At 38.7% G+C, this 21414-nt stretch overlaps 1 protein-coding gene across 1 annotated transcript in view; it reads right to left on the bottom strand.

The window, feature by feature from the left end:
* The window catches only part of LOC120526187 (protein kinase C-binding protein NELL1-like), a 1449010-nt gene that overhangs the window by 971671 nt on the left and 455925 nt on the right, over positions 1–21414 (bottom strand). Inside the window, exon 6 of the mRNA XM_039749219.1 lies at positions 1299–1371. Within this exon, the coding sequence (XP_039605153.1) occupies positions 1299–1371 (73 nt within the window). The remainder of the gene's footprint in view (positions 1–1298; positions 1372–21414) is intronic.

Here is a 21414-nt window from a genome sequence, read left to right on the forward strand (position 1 = left end):
AAGTATATGCAGTTCATTTGTAATTTTATACAGTGGCATTATAACATGAAAATCCTAATGGGGCTACTGTTTGCCAGAATTTTCCTTTATGTGGGTAGACTTCTCTAACATTTACATTAAATAGCCTAAGTAATAATATCTGTCCCTCTTATGCTTGTGACTACCGAGGTTTGCAAGTTCAAACACTGCTCATGTCACAAAAAATCAATGAAGCAGTAAACTGTTAGTGACTGGTCTGGCTAAACTGGTATCAGATCATTGTAATGCTCTGTGAAATCATCATGTCTGAAAAATTACAGCCATATTTATTTAACTGTTAATTAAACTAAGAGTCATACAGCCACTTGCTGTCCAGGTAAATGTATTGGCTAGAAACTACCTAAGTTGAAAAACCTCAGATTCAAAATCAGTGGTGTCAGGGTAAAAAGGACAAGCCACAATAAAAAAAAGGTATGCATAAAACACACAAAGCAGATTTCAAACACAGGATTCTGGGTCTGTCTGGTGGGAGTACTAACCACTATTTGTTGAACAGTGCGAGGCTGGCATACAACTAAAAAACAAAAAATCTATTTTCTAAATACCTGTTCTTTCACACCACGACTATGCATTTCTATGAAACAGGAGAATCAAACTACTGGATTATTTTCCATAAACTGTTGGGAGCACACGTAAGACAATCTTGGTGACATTTTCAAAGTTAACACTGTCAGGTGGTCTTTCTTATTGGTGGGTTAAGATGCCACTTAGCCCAATGTCTTGTGTGCAATGCATTACTAAAATAGATCTGCTTTCTTTTTTTTGAATGCTTTGGCTACCTTTAAAGTAACAAATTATACCTTTTTTGTACCTTTGGCTGAGTAAAAACATGAACTGTAAGTAGAAATGTGAATTTAAAAAGTGGCCTTTATTTTTATGCTAAAATTAATAACACTCAAGCAGGCTGCACAGGTGCAAACACTGCCAAGGCTAAACCTAGAACACTGCCAGGCATATAAAAAATGCTTGAAAGGAAAAAGTTGAGGGTTGCTATGAACATTCTTAAAATAAATTACTGAGGGAAGCTTGGTACTTATTTTGCACAGTGACCCTTAAGGCAGAAATGCCATTGGTCTCATATATTTAGAGACATTACTAAAGTTCAAATATCTCTTTATTCATTCACATTTCATGATCTATATTTTATTAAACATTAATTATGGGTGCAAGTTAAATATTCTTTATGGTACTATTGCCATGCACACTAGAAGATTTGAATTAAATATAGAAGAAAATATCTTATTTGATCATATACTTACTGCGGTTAAGATTTGGGCAATGGGTAATATAGCCATTTGGAGAAAAAACGATTTTTGCATCCTGAATAATTCCCTGGAAAAAAACAGAAACAAAAATGAATGACTTTAAAACATGAATTAACCTTAAAAACAGTTATTTCTAACATAGCGTTATTAGTCAAGTCATTTATTAGTCAGCCTATAAAAAGAATCAAATTAGTTAGAATAAAACAATGGAGGCATTGATGTGCTGTTGGTAGGTGACTCCAAATTGGCATAGCATAAATGAGTGTGGGATCACCTTTTAGTGGACCACCATTCAATCCTGATTTGGTTCCTAACATTCAGTTATTTGTATAAAGGTATGCTCCCACTCTATGTAGTACTTGTACTAGAAAATCAGACAGTGGATGAAGGACGATCTTTTTAATTTTGGATGTCATAACATACTGTATCTTGGCTTATAGAGACAGATTGCCAAATCATTTGGTTAAACATTAACACGTGAAACTGCAACTGTTCAAGAACCTCATTCTCAGAAGCATTACTATTTCAGATCAGGAGATTTCCATCTCTCTTGCATCAGGAAGCTAATGACTTCTACCTTAGTATCATTTTAGGTATTCAGACAGTTGAAGTTGAATGTGGATGTAGATAAAGAGTTGGCTGTTCAATTAACAAACCACAGATACAGTAGATCCTGCCTTGTACTTTATTTGGTTGAGACAAAGTGTCATCCAACGCAGCCCTGAAACCTAAACTTGAAAAGGCAAAGGAAAAAACACATGGGAGGATGGAAGGATATTCTGCTATCCATGCAAAGGGCATTGAAAGCAACAGAAGTGTTTAAACTATTGAAGTAAATCTTGTCTTACCTAAAGTTTAACTCTACCAGAGCCTTTGTATTCAAGACAATGTCGAAGAAGAAGGCATCAAATAATAGACGGCATAAAAATTAAAGCAGAGGAGTGTTTATCTTTTAAATAAGTTAAGCTTTAACTCATTATGAGTTGCCTTTATTCTCAAACCTCATTTATAAAGGGATTTATCATTTTAGAGCACTTCACATCATTTAAAAAAACAAAAAAAATACATCCATGACCAAAGAGGCTTCCTGTATTATTCCAATTACGTCTCCTGTAGAACTTTGGATGTTGTGGCTCCTTAAATCTCCAACCTGGTTTATTTTAATGATGGCTTCATACTTGTTTCTTATCAAGTCATTCAGAGTATCTAAATGGAAGACTAGCCCAACTTGTAACGTGGAAGAGGCAAAGTTCTAAATGCACTGCATAAACTCTTTTAAATTCTGTCACTGATGATAACATATTACTTAATGAAGCATGTTGTAAAGAGTCCTCCATATTACAACAGAAAGTTACAACAGAATGTATGTAGCAAAGTCCCCAGGAAGGCACAAATAAGAAATGGAATAATGGCATATTGTGTAAAAATTGTTAAGTATTGCTTAAAAAAAGTTTAACTATTGTAAGCTCCAAAGGAGTGTGTCTTCATTGTGAGTCTGAACAGTAAACTCAACAACATTTAATTAAAAGTCAAGAATTGCCAATCAGTCATAAAATAAAAAGTCAACCACACAGGATCATCATTCTCATATTATACAGTGATGGCTACACAACATAAGCAAAAGGTTTTAGAATTTAGATTATTCTGAAAACAAGAAGATAAAGTAGTTAGGACTGATAAACATGCGTATCATGAAGTCAGGACAGACTCACTTATTCATAATTGCACCATGTCTAAGCTATTTTGCAGGACCAGAAGAAAATACACATACTGTATTTTACTTACACAAGTATTAACAATTACAGTAAAATAATAATGATAAATATAATTAGTGGCTATGAATTGTATTGGCTTTTACTTCTTTCTTGCACTACGCTTATCAGTACAAGCTTCAGAAAATGTGAGAAAGCTGCATTTCTAATTTGCACTCTGCTTTCTGAATTCTTAAGTGGGTCATGCTATTTGAGTACTGGCAGTTTCTAATACCATCCATACCAGTCGATGTTGCCATTTAAATTCCTCGAATGCCTAACTGACCATGAATGATAGACTCATTGGTAATCAGTAAAAGAGAAATTGGCGGTAGGAAAGTGGCATAGGAAGCACAATTAAAGCCTAAATAGATAATATATAATTGCTAAATTTTTAAATTAATACTCCACCAGAAGGTGATATTTTTTATGTTACTTATCCTATATGGTTTGCAGTTTGTTTGCTAAGAAAAATGTCTCCTTATGTTTTCATGGTAAATGAAGATAACAAACAGAACTCTTGACCAATACATGAGGGGTAAAGGCGGCCTTCAATTCAAAAGCTTGGTCCTGTGTGAATGTCTCTGCTCTGTGCACAGTGATCTGACTTTCTGGATGTTTTTAATTAATATTTTTAAAAAAATGCATACGTTTTGCCTGTTGTGAGTACACAGCTGGATGACTTGATGTCTGGATTATGTAACATGAGCAACTTTTTTTCAACAGACGTCTTGATACAGTTTGCTGTGGTCCGGCATTTGCATCCATAGATAGCCATTCTATCGGAAAGTTTGTGACATGCAATCAGAAGTTTTCCCTCGGCCATTACTACAATTTAAATGAGGGTAAATAACATTAAAAAATGTTATATTTTTGGCTGAGTATTCCTTAAATAAACAAGTCAACCAGATATAAGACTGTCAGAATTAAGCAAGTAATGTTTCATTATTTATTTATTTTCTCATTATGTTGGTAATGTCCTATAATCTTCATTTTGTGCATTTACTTTTAAAGGCTGCCACTATTTAGTGTGTTAGCTTTTCATGGGCACAGCCATTTCAGATATTTGAGTCATTAGATCTCCTCACCTTGTGTGACATATTATTCATGTGTTGTTTCATGTAAAATATAATGGCAACCATATTTTAAAAGACTGGCATGTAGTGACAAGCATATTCAAACTGGATACTTACTTAAGGAAAGATCTAGTCAGAAAACGCTTTCAGCAATCTTCCGTTTCAAAATTGACTCTTTTATTTCACAAATGGAGTGAATTCCCTTGAACATGACTAACGATATCTGACTTATCATGACCTTGGCCATGTTTGACTTCCTTCTGTAACATTCCATAAATATCTACCACTCTATTTAAAAAAATAAAAAGTCCATTAGGACCTTTATAAAAATGTCCCAGCAGCCATAAAACAGATATGACACACGTTTAGACTACCTACACCGGATTCCTTCTAAAACAATTATGATTACATACACTGGACATTTTTTTTTTCTATTTTATCCCATATGGTAAATAGAGCTTTATTCTGTTTTCATATTATCTTACAAAATTATAGATATTTCATTGCTATTCGACTCACAATCATACAATTTATATTTGTTGAGTTGTACTTTTGTAATCTTTTCAGCTTTAATTAAATAATATCTTGATCTAGTGGCCTTTAGGAACATTTTTTCACAATAGTTCAACTTTTATTTTCAATTATGCGTAGGTTTGACATTACTGGTATGCTGCAATTCACACTTTGCTGTGCTGTGTGAGCCACCAGAATGGGACATCAGGCATCACTTTGTATGTAACAACAAGGAGTGCAGAGCACTCTCATTGGAAAGTGAGCCTTTTCCTCATTTATAGCAAAAATAGTGGAGAAAGGAAAGAGAAAATCTAGTAAGAGAAGGAACAAGTTTAGTGTTTAGTTAGAAAATGGTAAAAGTCCATAGGAGAGAAGATTAAAAGGTATTTTGTGTTGCAAAAAATAAAGTAAAAATAAATTAATGTCCGAATAAGTAAAGACAATCTTGGTACTTAATTCAAAAGAAAAATAAAAACCCATGGGTTTGGTACATATATTCTGTGAAGATGAACAAAGATGGGATTAAGCATTACTGGGTTGTCAAAAAGCAACAAAAGGTCCTCCATGAGAGATTTATGAGTGAGAACAACATGAGAATTAGGCAATGTCCTGAATATGCTAGTGTTCAAAGGCAGTCAATGTTAAGGTATCATAAGATAGACATGTGTGCAGAATGTGCCATAAGGGCAGTAGGAAGGGGCACCAGTAAAAGATGCCTCCTGGGACGATCCATGTAATATTCCCCAGGACGCAAAATGGCAGGCCACCCAGAGGGTTGAAAGAAAGATCAGAATATCTCCTGTCCAACAGGAAGCAGTTCACAGACTTGTTCCCTTTTTAAAGTTGGAGTCCAGGAAAGGAAAGAGAGCACATTATTCTGTACTGGATGGATTAGAAACTGCACTGCTTGTTTAAGGATGGCAGTATGGAGAATAAATGTAAACTGGATTTACATGGTTTTGTGTACTGGTTGCTATTTGTTTGCTACCAGCTTCATCGGACATCACAAACAAAGTAACAACTTTTGCTTTTTATTGACTGCCATTTATTTTCTGGTGAATCCACTTGTCCTTGTGGCATGAAAAAAAATTGTTTCAAGGGCTTGGTGGAAGTGACCAGAGGGACAATTCAGAGTTTAGAGTTGGTAGAAAAGCTGGCAAAAAGGCTCAGCTCATACAAACTTTTAAAAATAAGGGATCTTTATGGTCACTTTACTGGGTTATGTAGTTCATCTTGGAAGAATTGCTTGATGCACAACCATTTCATTTTGGGAAGGGATCTTGGCATATGAATTGGTTCTGTGAGATTTGAAAAGGTTCCTGATATAAAACAAATGTTTAATGTACAGCAAAACAGTCTATCTAACAGGATACAACAGATAAGCAAAATCTGAAGTTAGCCTGTTTTAATGTATGCAGCAAACATTCTTTTAAAATCAGGAAGCAATTTGTATTTCACAAATTTGTTATCTTCTGTTCATGGTTACTGCTACAGATCTTAAAAAAGGCCCTTTATGGAGCCTGGTTCCCAAAAGCACAGTTCTCTGTGTCATCATTGTTGAGAACCACTGTGGCACCTTAATTTTTTAAGATTGTGGATACTGAAGGCCAAAGTTCAAAAAGAAGTTGAAAAGAGGAGTGCTTGGTGCTACTTTAGTGATGGACAAGTGAACAAGTCAATAAGTTAATAGCTCTACGTATAAACCCAGATTGACTGCAGGGTTGTTGCTTTCATCTAACTGTTTTTCTTTGTGTTTTCTTTTATTTTTATACTTACTTTTGTGCTTCATTTATACTACACTCTTTTTTTTTGATAGTTTTGGCCTCCTTGCTGTCAATTTTGATAATAAAGGCCACAATAAAGGTCCTGTCCTATCAACCTTGTTAATGACTGTGACTCTTCGTTTCATTACAATCCTTTAGAAAGGGATTTGAAATGTGATATTTGAAAATGCTTTTGACATTTAGATTTTCTAGCACTTCAAGATTGACATTGATATTTGAGAAACAAAATAAGAGATTGAGCGACCAAAGCATAATATAATGTGGTTAATCTTATTTATGGTAGAGGGAGCCAGAATCTACCCTGGGACCACTAAATGAAGGGTTGTGGAGAGGGTGCAACTCACAAACACACCCAAAAGGAGTCATTTTAGAATTGACAACCTAAATATACACAAATACCTTCAGGACGTAGGAAGACAATGATGTATGAATATTTACGGTTTATTAGCTACCTTTATATCTGAAAAAGAGCATTATTAAAGCAAATTATGTAATACTACTAGTGCACTCTTGTACCTTGCTACTCAATTTAACATACCCAAGTGCTCCTCTACTGTCATTCACAGCAAATAAAGGATAGAGCCAGTATATGAAATTGTTTAAGGACATTTAATATCAGATGCATACACAGGTAGTTCAGTCTGTAGGTAAATTGTTCCTTTAAAATAAGAGCCATTCCTCCTTCTACACTTCCTGAATCCTACTTCTTGTTATGTACTCATCTCTATGTTCCCAGACACAAATAATGGGCCTAATGCTGCTTCTAAGGCTTCATTATTATACATCCATACGGAAGCACATTTTTCCTTAGACAACAATTAATGACCAAAGTAATTCTTTCTGTATCTTGGGGTTTCAGTTGTGCCTTTTTGATGGGCTGCACAAGACTTTTTCATGCAGGAGATGTTATGCTGACTGCCAAAGCCATAAGGCAAAATGATGGTCTGTCCATAAAAGGCAGTAAGTACTGGTAGAAAAACCATGGGGAAGAAGTTTGGATTTACAAGCTGAGAATCAGAACTGTAAACAGGCAGTGGACAATTAATTGGGAGTAGAAAAGCAGCTCTAAGTTAGGAACTACAAATATTGGAAACATCATTTTTAGTATTACTAATTTTTCTTTGTTTTTAAAAATTCTTTTTGTTTGATTTTTATTTATTTAAACTTAATACAAGAGACCACAGAAGTCCTTGTTCTTATTTCCTTGAATATAAGATCACCCAGTATGTCATAGCTTGATGGACATTGTATAATGGCTAATAACACCAGTATCCATAACAACAAGAAAGACACTGAAAAAGCATGAGATTTAAAAAACAAAAAACAAAACCAAAAGATCTAAATATATAACTTCATAAATTAATTACAAATACTCGCATGATATTCCTAAAAAAACAACAGAACCTGACAAAGCAATTGAGTGATTTCTGTACCTCAAATTCTTTGAACCTTAGTTCCAGTCTCAGTCAATACACTACCTGCAGTCAAATCTATATACTTGCTGTTAGGCAAGCTGTCAGCATCTCTTCATTGCTAATGGAATTAAGTGAGTGACAAGAGTTCCTTGCCTTGAACCATGTGCTGTTAAATTTGCCTGCTATCAGATAAAATGGGTCCAGAACATTGACGGATGGACGCTTTACAGAAGTGATACTGGACTGGGCTCAAAATAGATTTAAGGGTAACATCTTTAAATACAACAGTAATCTGCATTGCTTTTGTGCTTACTGTAACTTGATGGCACCGTGCTATCAGAAATACTTCAAACTTCATGACACGGTTCCATCTAGAATATCAACTTCCAATACCTAGGTGTACGTATATCATGTTAACTGGGCCAAAAAAATAGTTTCCTTAGAAATATGCAAATAAAAATCTCTGTGTTGATTTAATAAATTTCCTTGGATCACATTATTGCTGTCTGTTTATAACTACAGTGCTGACACAAATAAGGATAACGCTCCAGAACTACTGATTGTCGATTTTAAAGCGTGCATGCAGCTTTACAAATCAGACATTTCATTCGTTGTGTAGTCAGACCAACAAGATAAAAATAAATTGCACTAAAAACTAAGGAGCTAGCCTGTTGTGAGCCAAGAAAAGAAAATCAAAGATAAAAGCAAACAAGCAAAAAATCTTGCCAGAATTATTGTAGGTGGGAAATGTCATCACATCAAGCTGAGGGAATAAAGGGTTAAGAGAAGGCCAAGTGGGTCATCAATTTAGATTTGAAGAAAAGAATTGATGGACATTGGAAAACTGATGTAGAAAGAGATAGACTTCAGAGAGGGAGAGCTGCAAAGCTGACTAAGTGCTCACTGAAGAGTACATCTGATGCCCTTTGTGTTCATCAGATGCACTCGCGGTGAACACAGATATTCATAGATGTTTGTCTTTAATACTCTGAATGTGAGCAGGATAGGTTCGCAGATGACCCTACAACTGTATGTTATCCTGATCTTTTCTTTGAACTGGGACCTCAGAAAGCTGTTCGCAGTAGAAAACAACACTGCAACAATGGACTAGAATATAAAAATGCTGAAAGAAATTCAAAGACTGTGGTGATTCTTAGTGAGCTACACAATGAGATTGCTGTCTTTTCTGGACTCAAACTGGGCCTAACCATTATTACACAATACAGATGTGTGTGGAAAAGAATTAATTGATTTTCAGAGGTAAATGTCTTGATCAGCGTAATTTGTGGTAAAGTGTCATGTCACATATGAAAGCAGCTGGTTGCAGCAACTTGGTGCAAGATGCATCCTTAGCAACACATTTACTTGTTATCTTTGTTTGCAACAACACAGCAACACATGAGCATGCTAAATAGAATTCTGGGTGAAAGATGGCTTTAAAAAAATAAAAATCCAGTATATAATGTACTCTGGGACAAAGCTGATAAAATGGCATATCAATAGTTTGAAAGCATTTGGCTGTAAAATTGGTGAAGAAAACAGCTACGATAAGCTAGCTACCCATTACTTTTAGTACTTCCACCTGTATAATCCTTGATGTTTATTCAGTGTTTGTGTCACATTTTACAGTGGGTAAACACAGAGGTCTTTAGGAAATTTGTTTTATATAAGCATGCTTAACAGTCTCAGACCCACTTAATCAAATGCAGAGTTGTGTAGGGTTAGTGCCTGTCCTGGCAACATATCGAACAAATCAGGAAACAGCTCATGACAGGGCAGCAATCCAACTCAGGGCCTAATCACACATACATCCACACTCACACACACTTAACAGCGTCACACGCTTGCACTCAGAGGACACCCTCAGGTTGGCTCCACACTTCCTGGCTGCCTCTGGTAGCCTCTTCGACCCATAACTGTTGATAGTCATGGACCTAGATGAGCTGGGCAAATTAGGACACATACATTCAGAAGGGGGTTGGTCATAAATGGTTCAGTGCTTTTATTAGAATCAAAAAACAAAGTGTTTCAAAATGCAGTGCATGTTTTTCACTGTGAGTTATTGCTGTTTCATGTTCAAGATAGCGCCGGTGTATGTGGTTTACCATCTACGACTGTGTTCATTTTGGTCGGTTTTGTTTTTGATTGCCCTGTTTACAACTTTTTTTAACCACAATGTCTTTTCTTTGCTAGTTTATGATTGTCAATCTGTTTTAAACATAAGACCAGCAATTGACAAACCTTTTAATTACGACCGTACAGGACAGAGTACCTGTCCTCCACCTTTTCTGCTGGATATACTGGCTTACCTATGCAGTAAGCCCTGCCTTTTACCCTGAAGGAAGAGCTGCAGAAGACAAGGAAAGAGTGAGGGCATACTCATGAGGCTTAAAAGATACCTGGCATCTTCTTCGGTTATTGATCCATGCTACATTTTGGCTTACGATCATTTTATCACTTAGCGCTCTTCGGAACCTACTGTCATACATGTGCGCTTGGGCAACAGCTTACAGGGTTAGTTAATGATAAAATTAACCCGGGCCACCTAGGGGCAGTGTGCTATAACGATATCTCTTCTTCTTTCCCATCTGTAGAAAGAAAGATTGACGGGCCAACATCTGTGACGTCACTTCCATGTACCAACCAACTATACCTGCCTCTTCATCCCAGAAACCATCATAGCCAGAGATACCGCCATCTTGGGGCAGACTTGAACAGCTCATGGAAATAATCCAGGAAATTGCGCTATACCACACCTTTTCTTTTGTGCACATTTTAATATACCGGGTTTGCCTTCGGGTGCCCCAGATCCTTTATGAGACTCTTGTTTTTTTGATCTTACACTATACAGTATATATAAATGGATTCGGCCTGTTGTTTCAAGCTGCCACAATCAGCTCCTTTGTTGCCAATTGTCGCAGCTCCGCTGCTCTTTGTCATACATATGATTACATATATATATATATATATATATATATATATATATATATATCTATACTAAGAAAAGGCAAAGCCCTCACTGACTCACTCACTGATTCATCACTAATTCTCCAACTTCCCGTGTAGGTAGAAGGCTGAAATTTGGCAGGCTCATTCCTTACAGCTTACTTACAAAAGTTGGGCAGGTTTCATTTCAAAATTCTACGGGTAATGGTCATAACTGGAACCTATTTTTCTACATATACTGTAATGGAGTTCAGCTGGATGGCCGTAAGGGACCGAGTATCGTGTGACATCATCACGCATCCCACGTAATCACGTGAACTGACTGTGAGCGCAGGACGTACAAAACAAGGAAGAGCTCCAAACAGCACTGAAGAAAACATGCATTATACAATTGAGAAGGCAGCAAAACAATAAAAAGTGAGCGAGTGAAGCATATTCATGAGTGCAGCTACTGCGGAAACAAAGCACGGTGTAAACCGTAAGTTTAAATTAAGTTTATAGACACGCTACCACTGCTGTTTCTCATGCGTAGTGAGGCATACAAGCATATTCATGACTGCACCTACTTCGGAAACAAAGCACGGTGTAAGCCTAAAGTTTAAATTAAGTTCATAGACAGGTTGCCGCTGGCGTTTGTCATGCCCATGACTAATGCGGGATATAAGTTTAATGAGATAATGAGAGGACGCAGGGTATAAACGAGAGTTTTGATCACTTTGTAACAAAGTTTAAATTGCTGGTGAGGGGCTGTGCACAAATACTCACAGAAAAATCCACAAGTTCATACACACGCTGTCTCTAGAGTTTCTCCACACTGAATTCTCCAGGCACTACTTACAAAAGGTTACATTGACAAACTTTAAAATGTTTCCTTTTCTTAGCACAAGCACAGCTGAGAAGCTTCGATGCATGTGTTCCATAACGCGTTAAAAAATAACACATTTAATCACACTTTGCATTCCAAGCAAAGGGGAAGTTCTCTCAATGCATGATACTGCGGAAACAAAGCACGGCGTGAACCGTAACTTTACATTAAGTTTATAGACACACTCCCGCTGCCATTTGTCATGCCTACCACGAATGACGGTATTCACGAGATACAAGTTGACTGAGAAGACACGAGGTATAAATGAGACTTTGGATCACTTTGAAACGGAGTTAAAATTGCTGTAGCAAGAAACTGAACGAAACATTAATGTTTAACTCTTAATAACTTATAAACTACATTTTATTTTTTTCCCTTGCACTCAGTGAGCGAGGCCAATGGGTGATCAGTTATATCTATACTAATAAAAGGCAAAGCCCTCACTCACTCACTCACTCACTCACTCACTCACTGACTCATCACTAATTCTCCAACTTCCCGTGTGGGTGGAAGGCTGAAATTTGTCAGGTTCATTCCTTACAGCTTCCTTACAAAAGTTGGGCAGGTTTTATATCGAAATTCTACGCGTAATGGTCATAACTGGAAGCAGTTTTTCTCCATTTACTGTAATGGAGATGAGCTTCAACGCCGTGGGGCGGAGTTTCGTGTGACATCATCACGCCTCCCACGTAATCACGCAGTCCATAGAAAACCAGGAAGACCTAAAAAAAGCGCTGAAGAAAACATGCATTATATAATTGAGAAGGCAGCGAAACAATAAGAAGCGAAGCGAGTGACATATACAACCATATTCATGACTTCTGCTACTTCGGAAACAAAGCACGATGTAAACCTACACTTTAAATTAAGTTCATAGACAGGCTGCCGCTGGCGTTTGTAATTTAGTGCCTGCCCATATAAGGCCGTCGGTCCGCGGCAATCCAATAGCAAACTCCCACTAAATATTCACGGGTTAAGGACTGTGCTTATGCAGAGGAAGATGAGATGGTCAGGGTGGTGTTTGGTACAAACTCAGCGAAACTGCGAGAGAAAGTTTTAAGTGCCAGGACTAAGGTAACATTAAATACAGCCATGGACATAGCACGAGATGGCACCAGCACAGCTGGGAAACTTCGATGCATGTACACCGAGCGGCTCACGTGAACTGACGCAGTGCACAGATAAAAGCAACAGTTCCAAAGAGCGCTGAACAAAACCGAATTACACAATTGAAAAGGCAGCAAAAATATGAAGCGCCTCATACATACAAGCATATTCATAAATCCAAAACAAAGCACACGTTGGAAAAAGTCAATGTCCCGCTAAAGGAAGACAGTGTAAAAACCGTGCATGCAGTGTGTCAGGTCTCAGATAAAGAAGAAGACGAGCTGTTTATTGATGCAGTAAGAAACGAATCGATGAATGAAACCTGTCATCTTTACAACGATTGACAAACACGGAATGTAACTTGAACACAACACATCCTACAAATACGAACCTGATTGAAAGAAATAATGATAATCAAATCCTTGATGACAGCAACACTCAGTAACACTCACAAAACAAATACTGTATATTGACAGTCATGTTACGCTATTTTTAAAATGTTCCCTTTTCTTTTCATAGCTTTTTTAACACACTATTTCTCCGCTGTGATACGCGGGTATATATATATATATATGTATGTATATATATATAACCCGATCTACATACTCGAATAATGGATACTTTATTCGCCATCAATGATTGTTTTGGTAAAGCCATACTCAGTGTATTCATTAGATGAACGGTAAAAAAGTAAGAGCGAGGGAAGGATGACTTATTGAGGCATGCAGGCTGTAGTGCGTCAACTCTATCTGAATTGCGCGATCACATTTGAAAAATATATCTTTTCAAGTTCTATTTAGTCCATATGTGTCAAACTCAAGGGTCGGGCCACATCCGCCCGGCATGTAATTATATCCGCCCGCGAGATCATTTTATATACTGTATTATTGTTATTAAAGCCCGGTATATGAAGCGCTGGTAACACAATAAACTACAGATCCCATAATGCAGCGCTTCAGCTGCCTTGCCGAACACTTACCGAGTTAATCAAGTTATTGCGAAGCTAGCTCACACGATGCTGAAGAGAAAAGTTGATTCTGAAAATAGAGCCTTTAAAAACCGATGGGAGGCTGAGTATATGTTTACTAAACCCGTGTGTCTCATTTGTGGAGCTAATGTGGCTGTAATTACAGAATTTAATCTAAGACGGCACTATGAGACAAAACATCAGGTTAACCTGAATGCAATGCAGAAGATACAGAAAGCAGCATAATTAAATAAGAATCTGACACTTCAGCGGACGTTTTAACCCGTGCACAATCACAAAGTGATTTCAAGTGAAGCTGCTTTTATGGGAGACACAAATGCACCAGTGCACCTTGCCTCACTTTCCCTGTTGCCAAGTAATGTTGAACCAAGTCGTCACTACGGTGTTCCCAAATACGCACTTTGCTGATAAACTGAGCGCACTGAGTTTGCACGGCGCTTTGGTGACTTCAAGAACAAAAAGTCCGTCTACATGCGGCTCGAACCTTATGCATGCATTATGTTCATAATATCCACGCAGACTTGCACGTAAGAGTGGGAGTTATCCGTTTTAACAAGCAGCGTATTGCACTGATACGAAATAGCTGTGTGTGTATATATGTAGATATGTACTGTATGTATATGTATATATATGTTTATATGTGTGTGTGTGTGTATGTATGTATATATATATGTATTTGTGTGTGTATGTATGTATGTGTGTATGTATTTATGTGTGTGTGTATATGTATGTGTATATATGTAGATATATATATATGTATATATATGTGTATATGTATAGATATGTATATATATATATATGTTTATGTATGTGTGTGTAAATATATATATATATATATATGACAACAACACTCATCACTCACAACAGTGACAAAACAATTACATTGACAATCATGTTACGTTATTTTCAAAATGTTTCCTTTTCTTTTCATTGCTTCTTTAACACACTACTTCTCCTGAAGCTGGTATTTTGCTAGTATATATATATATATATATATGTCCTCTCTCCAAGGACAGTTCCGCCAAATATGGCCCAACCTTCGGCACCCGTAACACTGCCTCTGTCCTCCTGGTATTCTTCCCCTACGGGACTGAAAACAATAAGGAAATGTTAGGTCCGCCCCTTTTGCTGGGAGAGAAACCCCTGCCGCCTCTACCGGTGTTTTTTCTCTTTCTGCTTTTCCTTTCTTGTCAGGAGACCCCCGTTTTATTATCGGGATCTCCTGCTTAATCTGGGGCTTGTCCACAGTCTGAGTCTCTCTACTAGATGAAGAGAGACCCTTTACTGTCTGCACCCCTTTACTTTTGCAAATTACCTGCGGCGGCGTCTTCAGGGCTGCCTCGCTCCGGGAGTCAGCACTGTCTAGCTGCCCCGGATCGATTAGCCCTTCCGCCGACCACTCGGTTAATGTACCGACCTCTCTTGTAGGGTACGCCGTGTATTGGCACCCGCTACTTATTAAACACGGGCCCGGATCACACCGCGTCCCTCTATTATATACGATACGGGTCTCGCTTACCTGTATTGCCGCATCATTCATTACGGGAGGCTCCTCACCAAATCGCCGCACGTAGGCCCTCACCTTCTCCAACGGCTCTCTGGCTGCCGCTCCCAAATCCCCGAAGATCTTTTCAATGGTCGTCAGGACCTGCAAGACACTCGCTACGGGCTCGATTAATTTTTCGAGCTCCCGCAAGTTTATATAATTATTCATTTCGACCGGCAGAACACTCACTTCCTCGTTCGTGTTACCTGCCGACCGGGAGCTAATGAGCACGCCCGCTTCAGGCACGTGCTCTGACGGGTCTCGCGGAGGCTTCTGGGATTTGGAGTTCTCAGAGGGTCGAGCTGCCTTCTTCGGCGAACTGCGGTCTGTCTTTAATATTTTTTCGACATCCCGATCAGCTACTTCCCGACCCTCCTTACCTTCTTGTGGGTTGAGTGATGCCTCGCTCGCCTCCCCCTTCCCCTTCGGAAAGACCAAGTCCGTTCCTTCGGGCTTGAAGGTGCAAACAGCAGGACGCGGAGCTCCTCCTTCCCAAAATGCACCGGGTTTGCTACCGTGTCCCTTGTCGGCTGCCATCATGCGGAAGTCGATTTCTAGGTGCTCTGGCGCGACAAGAGAAGGCCGTTGTCTTCGGGGCAGTCTCCTTTTCCCTCGGAGCCTCCAGGTGGTCATCTCCAAGGTACATGCACGGGACAAGGTGAGAAACAATAAAAGGATTTTTAAAGTCGTTCCCGGCACGTACCTTAGAGGGATCGTTGCTTCCTGGAGGTTTCTCCGGACTTGTAAGGCCTCTCCTTAACTCCTCCCGAGCGTCGGCCATTGCACCTACGGCGTTGTCGCTTTGCTTGCCCTTCTTTTTTCCCATTTTGGACTCGGCGTTTTCGGGTTCTGGCGATGCTGTGGTGATTCCTGATTCCGTAGTCTTCTTGGGGTTCGTTTCCCACAGAAATTTTTGATTCAGGTCCTCTGCAAACGACGCTAGAGTATCCTGCCGACTACGCTACTGTGAACGATAGGGGGCGCCCTCGCTCCCTTGAACCCCTGTCCACGACTCCAGACACCAGGTAAAAGTCCAAATGTTGACTTTATTTTTCTCCCACAGTGCACAAAGCACACTCTTCTCCACAATACTCATATAATTCACAATAAACCACAATAATACACAATAAACCAATCCTCCAGCTCCCAGACGCGTTGCCACCCTTCCACCCAGCTCAGCTCATTGTCTGTGAGTTTCCATAGTCCTTTTATAATCCCTGACCCGGAAGTGTTCTCAATCCCCAGTCCATGTGATCCTCAATCACTTCCGGGTCAGGTAAAAGCTCTTTTCTTCAACCCGAAGTCCGTCGCTCTTCCTGTGACGAACCTCCGGGTCACAGGGCACAAGAAGCCCTCGGTCCTCCCTGCAGCTCCCTCCTGTGGCCCCACGGCATCCAGCAGGGCTTTGCATAAAACTCCAATGTCCATGATGCCCTGCTGGTCTTCTGGGGACCTCCACGCTGCAAGGAGGGCTCCACCTGGCGGCTTGGGGGTATTGGCCGGGATAAATGGCCGGCCATCCATTACAATACACACATATATACATACACACACACATTATATATACAGTATATATATCTATATCTATATATATATATCTAATATCTATATATATATATATATCTATATCTATATCTTTCTCTATATATATACACACATACAAACTGTACATACATACACACACACACACATTATATATATATCTATATCTATCTATCTATCTATCTGTATATCTATATATATATATATAAATATATACATACACACACACATACACACACATATTGTATCTATATCTATATCTATATATATATATATAGCAAAATACCGTTTCATGGCGTAAGTACTGCCTTAAAAGTTTTATTAAGAAGAAAATTAAACCTTTTTAAACTGAGGGAAAATATACCAATAATTACAGTATTTGTTAAGGATCACTTTGTATACCACATTGTGAGTTCGGCCCTCCGGTTGTAATATGACCAAGCTATGCGCTGAGCTTACTCTTGAGCATGCAACGTACAGTTGGCCATGTGAACATATTTGTCCATTTCGGTACACTTGAAAGCGACAACCGAACAATTCAGCGGCAGCCATCAACTCACATGCAGATGCATAGGTGAAGGGCTTAAGCATTTCACTCTTATAGTGCTCCTGTGTAGTATAATTATCTCCTGTACCATCATCAGTCCACACCTTGAACCTGTCCCAGTCATTCAATACATAAGACACAATGTTTCTCCAGATATCAAGAGTGAGCCCGATATGGCCGTGCAATATGTAACAAAGAGAATGGAAAAGATAGGTGCCATCTCCGGGCATGGAAACCACTCGGTAAGAGACAGTTCTTTGATCGATGGTGATCACCTCGACAGACATGTTAATGCGGGTACGGTTGGAATGATAAAGGAAATGGGTACCTGAACAATGTAAAGTAAGTCTAAAATACCTACACAATAACTATAATCGTAATAAATGAACAATAAAACAGCGGAGAAGCCGTGGATTAAATAAAAAGGCTGCAGTAATCAGCAGGGAGACGTGAATCCCGTGGCGAAGCAAGGAAAGCAATGTAGAGACTGGAGCGACGGACGGCCTTATATAGGCAGGCAGCCAACAACGTGAGAGGCGTTGGGAGGGGGGACCCAATGCCGCCTCACACGGTGATTGAGCTGCAGGCTATGGACGTATATATGTACATAAGTAGGATTCAGTTAGCGTTGGGAACCCGCTGCACAAATTTCTTGAAGATGGGCCCATAAGTAACAAAGACTGTTGAAAAGTTCAATATGGCGGCTGACAGTGGCATCATACCACCGAAATAAGTACCAAATTTCAGCCTTCTACCTACACGGGAATTTGGAGAATTAGTGACGTTGGAAAGTTCAATATGGCGGCTGACAGTGGCGTCATACCACCGAAATAAGTACGTACATTGGTTTCAGTTAGCGCAGGGAAGCCGCCTACCAAATTTCGTGAAAATGGGGCCACGAATAAGAAAGTTCAACATGGTGGACGTTGTTGACCGTTATGACCGTTATGCGTAGAATTTCGAAATGGCACCTGCTTAACTTTTGTAAGTAAGCTGTAAGGAATGAGCCTGCCAAATTTCAGCCTTCTACCTACACGGGAAGTTGGAGAATTAGTGATGAGTCAGTGAGTGAGTGAGTGAGATCAGTGAGGGCTTTGCCTTTTATTAGTATAGATATATGTGAATGACCTCCAAAGAGCGCAGAGACTTTTGATCACGTCAACGTGTCTGCAAAAAGTGGCGTCTCCTGACCTGCAAAAATACTATTAAAGTCAAGCAGCCTGCATTGCACTTATACTCTTAACACTGCAGAGGACACAAAACTAATTTTCTTTAATTGCTGGTGATTACCGTCTTTAAAATGTAGCTTACCCGAAACCACTCCAGTGGTGCTCAATGTATCTTTACTCCTTAAAACGTTAATGTTTTACTTTTAATAACTTATAGACTACAATTTATTTTTTTCCCCTCCACTCTGTGAGCGAGGCCAATGGGTGATCAGTTATATATATATATATATATATGAATAACCTCCAATAAGCGCGGAGACTTTTGATCACGTGAACGTGTCTGCAAAAAGTGGCGTCTCCTGCACTGGAAAAATACTATTAAAGTCAAGCAGCCGGCGTTGCATGAATACTCTTAACACTGCAGAGGACACAAAACTAATTGCTGGTGATGCCGGTAAGGCACATTACCAGAAGCAGAAATTTGGACGTTCACATAGAAAATGTGATTTCTATACCACAGCCATCGTGTTGCGCCTTTCAAAAGGGATCTACTACCGAGAGATGATCCATATACATTTTAGCTCCTGTTGGTACTACTTACCTGTTGTATTATACTGTCTTTAAAATGTAGTTTACCCGAAACCACTCCAGTAGTGCTCAATGTATCTTTACTTCTTAAAACGTTAATGTTTTACTGTTTAATAACTTATAGACTACATTTTTTTTTCACTTGCACTCAGTCACCACAGCTATACACACATATATAGACACATACATATATATACACATATATATAATTTGTGTGTGTGTATATTGATGTGTGTATGAAGCGTGGGTATTTTGCTATATATATATATATATATATATATATATATATATATATATATATATATATGCCAGCAACACTCATAACAATGACAAAACAATTACATTGTCAATCATGTTACATTATTATTAAAATGTTTCCTTTTCTTTGGTCAACCTCCATTGTTTTAAAATGTGCTCTATAAATAAAATTGACTTGGTTTGACAATAAATAAATAATCCATAATTTCAGGTGAACATGGAGATTAATAACAATAACAAATAATCCATTAAAATGAGGTTAAAAAACCTGGGTAGCAAAATCATTCCCTAAAATGCAATCTGAGCCATGGTGCTTCATTCTGAAATCTGATGTCTCCTCAGCTTACCTTTTTAGCATTACTCTACACAAAGAGAAATCAACCAGCAAATGCAGGCAGCGCTTATTCCAGCTCGGGCCCCTTTTACATATACAGGGTGCCGTGCTAAGATTTACTCTGTCACCACCCGTTGCCACTCCTTTAGCCTTACACGGGAGTCTTCCTATAGAAGCAGCCCTCAGCCCCTTTATTGAGCGTTGGTCACACGCTTCTCTCCTGGGGCTCACTTTCCTGTCCACCTACTTCCCCTCACAAATCGCCCTGGCGTTTGTCCTGTTTCTTCCCTTTTCTCTGTTCTTCTATCCTTTCCACTCCATTAACCTCTATCTCTCTTCATTCTCCTTTTCTTTCTTGTTCCTTTTTTCATATTCCCTTTTCTGCTGTGCAGGTGGCTCTTTTTATACGGCCTGATTGGGCACAGGTGTGGTACTCTGCCTAATCAGAGGTGTGAATGAGACACCTTTACTGAACCGTTCACATTACTGTGTGATCAGCCAAACCTGATTATTATTTAAAAACTGCACTTTGCCACGGTCCTCACATCACACAGGGCTTTGTGAAAGTAAGCGATTCCTGTTCAGGGTGAGAAGTGACATTGTCGCTAACAACTTCTTCATTTCTATCTGCAGCCACGAAGGTCAGGTCCTGGCCAAAGCTCCACCCTTTCCTGAACATTTCCTATACACTCAGCTCACCGGCCAAAGATGAGCATTTATTTAGGGGAAAAACTCCAAGACAAAAAGAAGCTCTGCAGGTTTGTATATAAGAAGAAATCAAGACCGAACAGGAAACACTGTAATTTGTGTTGTTTTCATTTTTGTTTTTATAGAACCCTTGAAAATATTTCCGACCTATTGAAATACATTTTATAGAAATAAACTAAAAGTCCCAAGTCTCTTTGACAGATTAGGATAAGATATACCACCAATGAATTCTCAAAAAAATATATTGAGGGTGATACAGTTTATTATATCAGCATTGATACAACCAAAGAAGAAATCTGGATGTTGTCAACATGTTCAGTCTTCGAAAAGACATTAGAAGAAAAATCTGTAACAACATAACTGATGAAAAAAAATAAAAGTAACCACTAATAAAAGTAAGATGTTGTAGTTGGTCATTTTATTGAAAGATGCTGTTTCATTCTTTCACTTATTCAGTGTGTTTCTTCATCAGTGAGAGATGTGGGTTGAACCCTTAGTGCTGAAGACTGGCCTTTAAAGTTAATTATGTCATAAGGGACAACTGACATGAAAGTGAAAGACTCACTGGATCTAGAATAAGAAAGCGATTTAAGCTAAAACCTAACTCGTAATTAAATGATTTAACATGATATAAAAAGTTAGAAAGATTCTGCTCATTCCTATCAGGCTCTGCTTAACATGCTTTAATCTTTATTCACAGACCATATCCAGAAACAAGTCCTGAAATGTGTCGAGTAGCTGTTCTCTCAAAATCCCAGCTACTACTACCAGTGGCATAGCTAGGGGTGGGCAGAGGGTGCCGTTTGCCCCGAGCAGCACATTTTTTGGGGCGGCATTATTGTCCAAAAGGATCAGTACAATTCGTGTGTAAGCAGCAGGGTTTGGGAAAATATCACTCATGAATGAAAAAAGGAAAATTCTCTGATTTTTATCCACAAATGCTTTAAAAATCATTTTCGGACTGTCCTTCTGT

This window comes from Polypterus senegalus, chromosome 1 (assembly GCF_016835505.1).
Source record: "Polypterus senegalus isolate Bchr_013 chromosome 1, ASM1683550v1, whole genome shotgun sequence".
Classification (NCBI taxonomy): Eukaryota; Metazoa; Chordata; class Cladistia; order Polypteriformes; family Polypteridae; genus Polypterus; species Polypterus senegalus.